Source organism: Chrysemys picta, chromosome 5 (assembly GCF_011386835.1).
Source record: "Chrysemys picta bellii isolate R12L10 chromosome 5, ASM1138683v2, whole genome shotgun sequence".
Classification (NCBI taxonomy): Eukaryota; Metazoa; Chordata; order Testudines; family Emydidae; genus Chrysemys; species Chrysemys picta.
In genome coordinates this window covers 74647173-74654410 of record NC_088795.1, presented here as the reverse complement: position 1 = coordinate 74654410, position 7238 = coordinate 74647173, and the positions used below count along the sequence as shown (strand labels likewise).

General features: G+C 35.9%; 1 protein-coding gene across 27 annotated transcripts in view; it reads right to left on the bottom strand.

Moving 5' to 3' along the window:
- Positions 1 to 1779: 1779 nt before the first annotated feature.
- CEP44 (centrosomal protein 44) overlaps positions 1780 to 7238 on the bottom strand; it is a 46529-nt gene continuing 41070 nt past the window's right edge. For 13 of the 27 annotated variants that reach the window (XR_010601424.1, XM_065596623.1, XM_065596627.1 and 10 more), the window contains one exon: positions 5766 to 6038. Coding sequence is in view for 24 of the 27 variants with exons in the window: in XM_065596623.1 (XP_065452695.1) it covers positions 5918 to 6038 (121 nt within the window). In the remaining 3 variants the exon portion in view is untranslated. Of the gene's footprint in view, positions 5167 to 5765; positions 7234 to 7238 lie in introns of those variants that run through there. The other 14 variants (XM_065596636.1, XM_065596637.1, XM_065596620.1 and 11 more) reach the window with 6 other exon arrangements.

The window sequence follows — 7238 nt, the reverse complement described above, 5'->3', positions numbered from 1 at the left end:
TTTTACTATGTGTATGTATCATGTCTAGCACACTAGGGGTTTCTGGCAGGACTAAAACAAAAACCAAATGGTAATATTTACTTCTATTGTGCTTATTTACAAAGTGCAATCAGTATTCTTGGTCTAGTACAACACAGACTCCCTGCTATAAATGGCTTACATTTTAAAATGAAACAGACAATAAAGCCGACAGATACATACCGATTGGCTGAAGACACAAATGTGGATTGTGTGAGTGGTTGGTTTGTTTAAGATTAAGTGGGGTTTATTGTTGAGGATTTTACTAAAAGGCCACTTTTCAAGGTTCTGAGAACAGGCCCATCTATTGAGAGCTACAATGCTAAATAAATTGGAAAAGTGAGTCAACTCTATCAGATTTCAACTACTCCAGGGGTCGGCAACCTTTCAGAAGTGCTGTGCTGAGTCTTCATTTATTCACTCTGATTTAAGATTTTGCGTGCCAGTAATACATTTTAACGTTTTTAGGTCTCTTTCTATAAGTCTATAATATATAACTAAACTATTGTTGTATGGAAAGTAAATAAGGTTTTTAAAAAGGTGTTTAAAAAAGGTTTAAGGTGTTTAAGAAGCTTCATTTAAAATTAAATTAAAATGCAGAGCCCCCCGACCGGTGGCCAGGACCCAGGCAGTGTGAGTGCCACTGAAAATCAGCTCGCCATGGGTTGCCTACCCCTGAACTACTCCATGTCTTAAGCAAGGTTATTCAAGGAGTTTATCAGATTATGAAATATCCACTATAAGTCTATCGATCCTCATTAGCTGGGGCAACCAGAAAAATATAAGAGTTGCTGCCCTACTGCCAATTGAATCTGTTTCACATTTGAACAAGGCAGTGTGTCGTGGTATAACCTTGGACATCTATTAAAGGGTTCATAAAGTACAACAACAAGCCTTGTTATACTTTATAGATTTTAGGCAACGGGGATATAGAATTTAGGCAACGGGGGAAGAAACCTGTAAGAGTCTTCAAGGACTTGCACCAATGACAGTCTTATTTCAAAATAATTGGGGTAAAGACAAAATGAAACTAGAGTGAATGAAAAGTATGCATGTGCTGCAAATTGACAAGGGACAGTTTCACAGTAAAACTAAATGGGGGAACCCAGAGAGAACCTGTAATGGTTACAGTGCAATAAAAGTGTCAGAATAATTCACTCAATGTACTACTTATTATTTCAGTAGATAGTTTTTACTAACCAAAGATGTTTAGATTTGCTTGATGACTATTTATTGTCATACTTTCCTATTTCAGAACAATGGCTCAGTAAATTTTAATAGAGCATTAAGTTTGAAAATAATGGCTGAATTTTGGGAGTTAATGAAAATGGCTGATGTTAAAGAAGAGGGTTTTCTTTGTTTTTGTTTTTTTCCAAAACCCCCAAACATTTAGGTCTCTCTATACCAAGGGGGGAAAGTCAGACTGGAAGTGAACATGCCATCCCTGTTGGCCAGTAATATATGAAGAACAAGGCTTTACTAGAGAATAATGCATGTGTGGATAGTTAATAGTGGGGACAATTAATGATCAGTGGATCAAACCAGCATCTTAACAGCCAAAGTTTAAATCACTTTAAAATACATTAAACCTTTTCTTAATCTCATTCTGATGCTTAACCACAAGCTGTTAATTTGTTAACAATGACTGCTAGAACATCTTCATGAAAAAAAGGAACACAAAAATCAGCACGAACAGATCAGAAACAAAGTAAGAATTGGCTGTTACTTAAGACGACAAAACAATGTATAAAGATTGCACAATGGCCATTTTAACTTTTTTTTTATTTTTAAAGTCTTCCAATTTGTATACATTTGCAAAATTCTGAACTGGGGGTAAAGGTGCTCTTGTTTGAGGATTTTCTACCTCGTTAGAAAGAACAACCTGTTCAAGGCATCTGTGTACGTTGGCATTGAGAAGCCCTTCGCACAACTCTGGCTGCTGAGCATGATTTTTTCCAGGAACTTTGACAGTCGGAGCTATGGAGTAGTGAAGAAGAGTGCATTGCTAGAAATAGGATGCATGGCAGAAAAAAAAAAATCACAACTCTTAACATTAACAGGCTAGTCACTTTAAACTATATAGCATGAAGTGGACACAGAAATGCAGGATTTAACTGTAGTGTGTGAGACAAAAGGAGAGCGCAAAATTTAAGTCTGTAGTCTTGCAAGGTCTTGGTGTCACTATAACACAGAATAAATATTAGTTTGATGAAGAAATTCAAGCAAAGAAGCCCATCCAGCACCAACTTCCATATTTTGTTACAGTACTGATACGACTTTGAAGTACTTTGAGAGAGGAGGATTTCAAAAAGAGTTAAACATTTAAGACTCGAATAAGATGGAGCCTAAATAATTGAATAAGGAAAGGAATTGATTGGCTTAAATTAAAGAACTCTGAAAACTATACCTACAATGTTAGAGAAACGCCACATTTTCAAAGCATAAGGCAAACAATTGATCAATCCTCACAATGCTCCTGTGAGGCAAACAGACAGGCATCACTCTCTTCTTTTTACAGATGTTGAAAACTGAGGTACAGAAGTTACTGTAGATTAATTATCCAAGGCCATACAGCTGAAAACTATGTAATTCTGAATCTTAACTTGGCATAATATGGAAATGGAAACACTACTCTGTGCAATCACGCGCACCCATACTATAGCTGTTACCTATCAAACAAAATAAAATGCACCACTATAATCTATTCACATGCACATCAGAACTCCACCTATACTGCATGATATGTTGATAATAGTTAAACTACTACAAATTTGGCATAAAACAAACTGCTGGATTTAGTTTACATATACCTCCCTATATACCTAAGGTTGCGATAATCCTATTTCATACTGTCTTCCAAGCAAACATTTGCTCCCATTTGATCAGTTCAAACAAAGTTTCAACTATACAATAACAGTTTCTTACCTTATAGTAACTGATTCATCAAGATGTTCTGTGCATGTGGATCCCACTCAGATGCAGCAGGTGTATATACACCCTGGGCGAGAGCCACATGCGCAGAGACTCAAAAAAGAAATCAATTTTCTTGTATAAGCCAAATTCAGGATTTTGCACAAAAAAGCTTTTTCCAGCTTCTCTCTCCCTGAAATCAAGAGTTGCTGACCAATACTCAAGGCTCACAAATAATCCCAAACAAATTATCTCTAAATTCTGTTCAATTTGCTGACCTATACTAGAACAGAAATATACAGATTAAAATTCATGGATAGTCTTGGAACACATCTGTTAAAAATATACTTTCAGTGACTTATTGCAAGTCAACGATTAAACACTATGTTATGTCTTGTATAAATCATTACAAACACAATACGGCCACAGTTGTCTTTCTGATGGCCCAAGGGTGTGTCATGAAAAGCCATATTCTTTACTGCATTTGAGACTGCCCTATTACCATCAATTTTTGGTCCTAATTTCAACGTGTATCCCCTTAAGATTACAGGCAAAAACAGCACCACTGCACCAGAATTTTAGCTTTGTCAGTGATGTTACTTTATTTTCCCACTGGAGTTTTTCCCATAACTAAAGTGCCTTTTTTCTCGGACTGAAAACAAAAAAAACCCTGATAAATTAGAAGTGCAATTCCAATGGAACAAATACACACTGCCAGGGAACAAGTTTCAGATGTGCTTAAGATGCAGAGAGCATTTGTATACTGGAGTGTTTTTTTCAAAGCTGCACCAGTACCTCATGTTAATAGGTTAAAAGAGCAGCATAATACCCATTTCTTAGAATTTACAACATGAGCTCTACACATCATCTATGGAGTGCTACAGAAACAAACACCACTCCAGAAGATTACACCATGGGGAAATCAAACACTAGCAGACAAAGGATCTCTCCTCTTCAGTAGAGCTGTCCGGAGACAACAATTCCATTCCATGGCAAACTTTCTAAGGTTTAGAATTTGTTTTCATTCCACATTGGAACAAAACAGAAACCTTTCCATTGTTTTTGAAAAACAGAATTCTGTCAAAATATCCACTGTGGGTTCGAAACCTGAGCTGAGGATGAGTATACTCTCACCTTTTACAGCCTGGTGGTTATGGCTCTGGTTGGGGAAGTAGGAGAATCAGATTCATATCCCTGCTCTACCTGATTTGGAGTGATCTTGGATGAAAAAAGTCTAAATCAGGCAAAGCAGGGATTCGAACCTGGGTGTCCCACATCCCAAGCCAGTAGCGTAAACATCACCAACCTACAAAGTATGTTAGTCTCTTTCTTGTTAAAAGTGACCAAAGAACCCTGGACCCCAAAAACTTTCCCCATGAAAATTTCTTCAAAATTTATGTGTGTTCATGAAACATTTCAGCTCTGCAAAAACCCAGCATATTTTTGACCAGCTGGTGAGCTACTCAATAATACAAGGAAGAAATATATTTCTCCCCAAGGACCAGTGTAAAGTTATGAAATATAATTCATAGAAGCAGCATAAAAACAAGAAAGTGGGACATACTTAGTAATAATGTTGACTAACTCCTCCCCCTCCCCCCCCCCCACACACGCACAGATCACAGCTACTGTAGAGAATTAAGAATTAAATCCTCTTCCCCCCCTCCCCCCTAAAGCATTACTATGTTGAGACCATTTAGGTCAAGGGGAGTTAGGTCAGGCTCTTAGCGAGATACTGTTTCTGTCATCTCTATTAGAAGAACTAACCCAATATGATAAAGCCTAAAGTGCATTCTAAGGCCATATACTGCAATTGTTACCTTACTAGCTATGCTTCACAGCATTCAAATATTAAAACCCAAGAAGCCCTCTACAGCAACCCCAATTAAGATTAACAAAAGGGCTGTGACTCAGATTATATTTCAGTAACTATCAGATTTTTACGGTTATTACACAAGCTAAGCATGTTCTAAATCATTTTTAAAAGATATTGGATGATTGCTATGGTTCTGGGGTTGGGTTTTTTTTTATTTTTATTTTTTGTTACTTTGACTCTTCAAACAAGCATTCATGCTTCAGTTCACATCTACTAGAAGATTTAGAACCCAGTCCAAGATCAACTGCAATTTTAGGAAGAGGTCCTGCTTCAGTGTTCCACTTTAATACAATTATGCTTCATTATCCCTTACATGATCACGAGTGTCATAAGAATTGAAAGGTGGGATTCTTTTGTATGATCTATGAGGAGAGAGAGAGAGACTTCAATTAATTTCTTTAAATTATATAAATTAAGAAGAAAGGTATTCAGGAAAGGAGTGTCTGTTCTGCAGTGGACTGATGTTTCTTCTCTTTTAAAGAAGCATCTTTAAGAACTTTCAAGTGTGAATAGCAGCACAGTAAATAGATAAAAACAGTAGTCATGTAAAACATTTTGAAACCCCAGAATTCTTGTTAGGGCAAGTTGAAAGAAACTAGTCATGATAAAAGCTGTTAGGAAAAACACATTCTCTAATGTCTAACTCTTTGGGGGGGAAATCGCCAACTGTTTCATTACCAGTCATGGAGATCTACCAGTGTATTAGTATACATGGGATACTAGCATTTTTACCTCTAGTCACCACAATGATAAAAGTGGCGTTGCTCATCTCACCTAGTGTTCCTGTTGTTGCTGCTAACAGTGGAGTTGCACTTTTGGGAGCATGCCACTGTGTTTGCAGTAATTTCCACCCTAAATTACCAGTTAGAAGCCTGTTTCAATACAATATAGTAAACAATGAAAAGTCAATACTCAAAACATTGTCATTACTGTTTCAAAGCAACAGTGATTGTGGGTACTCTGTATCAAAACAATTTTATTCTACATTGAAAAATACTTCGTATAAATATGCACCACAAGATGGTGCTATAATTTCTATTTACTGCACACAACAGACACCATCTCAGATTAGTAGGAAATTTTTCTTCTCTCTAGATGAAACAATTTAAACAATTATTCTTTAGGATACTGGAGTAGTGGGTTGTGAGCCAGGGGTATTTCCAAATAAACTTTAAAGTAAGTTGCCATCACCAGTGTAAAGCTTGCTTCCCAGGGAACCTGCAGCTTAAGTATACTGGAAAAAAATGGGAGTTTATTACAAGTGTATTCAGTCCTTAAGCTTTTCACTGAGTTTATGAAGCAACAACAGATTATTGTATGTTACTCAGTTTGGATATGTAAAATGAAATCAATCACATTTATGGAGGAACATATTCATAATTATTATTAAATCAAATCAATCATTTTTACAATGGAAGAACAAACAGATGCTCCATCTGAAAATTATACCATTAAAGTCTTGATATCTTCAGCTGTTGCAATGTCATTTTTTGATCTTTTCATGTGAATCAAAGGAATATGAATAGCTACAGCATGTTGTAACACTTTAAATACCCAGTAATTTAAAAAAGAAGGATGAAATCCCATCTCTCTACACAGCCCACACTGACACCTTTGATTTGACTATATCATGTTTATGGAAGTCTTACATCTACTTATGTCTCAAAAGAGAAATTTTATATAGTTTCAAATCATAAAAATGTTGTATGTCTTTGTACACTGGATGGTCTCCATCTGTGCTGCTGGTCTTAAAATGTGTTGGGTAATAGAGTACTAAAACACTCACCACATCTCTCATAGTCAAAGTCTGTGGACTTACTTACACATTTTAGTGTTTAGGATCCAAATGACCTTCACTTTGTCAGTGTTAATGGAAGCCATAATGTGTTGGGGTGCTTTCTGACTAAACCATGAAAATTTATAATTAAAAAAACAAAACAAAAAAGGTACACATTTACAATATGTGCATTTAAGTTTTCATTAAGTCTTATTGAACAGTACAGATGGCAAGATGGTATGTAAGAAAGTCTCTTGGGTGCAATATGCAAGTCCCAGCTGGAGTGTTTCCAACAGGATGTAAACCATGGTCCTCAAGCCTGCACTTTAAAAAACATATTACTTAGCACGCTGCCAACAAATGTCAACACAAAAATACACCGCTGTAATGACTTTAACTCATGCAATTTTCTATAGCAAAAGGTTAAAATTAATGTAATCATGACACAAAAGGTATTAGAAAACATTTATTCTTCAAGTAAAAATAAAAACAATTTTAAAACAATTATAGTCCTTAAAACTGATAATATAGCCAAAATAACTTTAAAATTGTACAAATTTACATAATAGTTTTGAGATCCAGAAGTCTAGACAGAAAATTGTCTACGATGTGTTACTTTGAATTTTTCAGCAATTCTGAAGTTTCTTCAATCCTAAA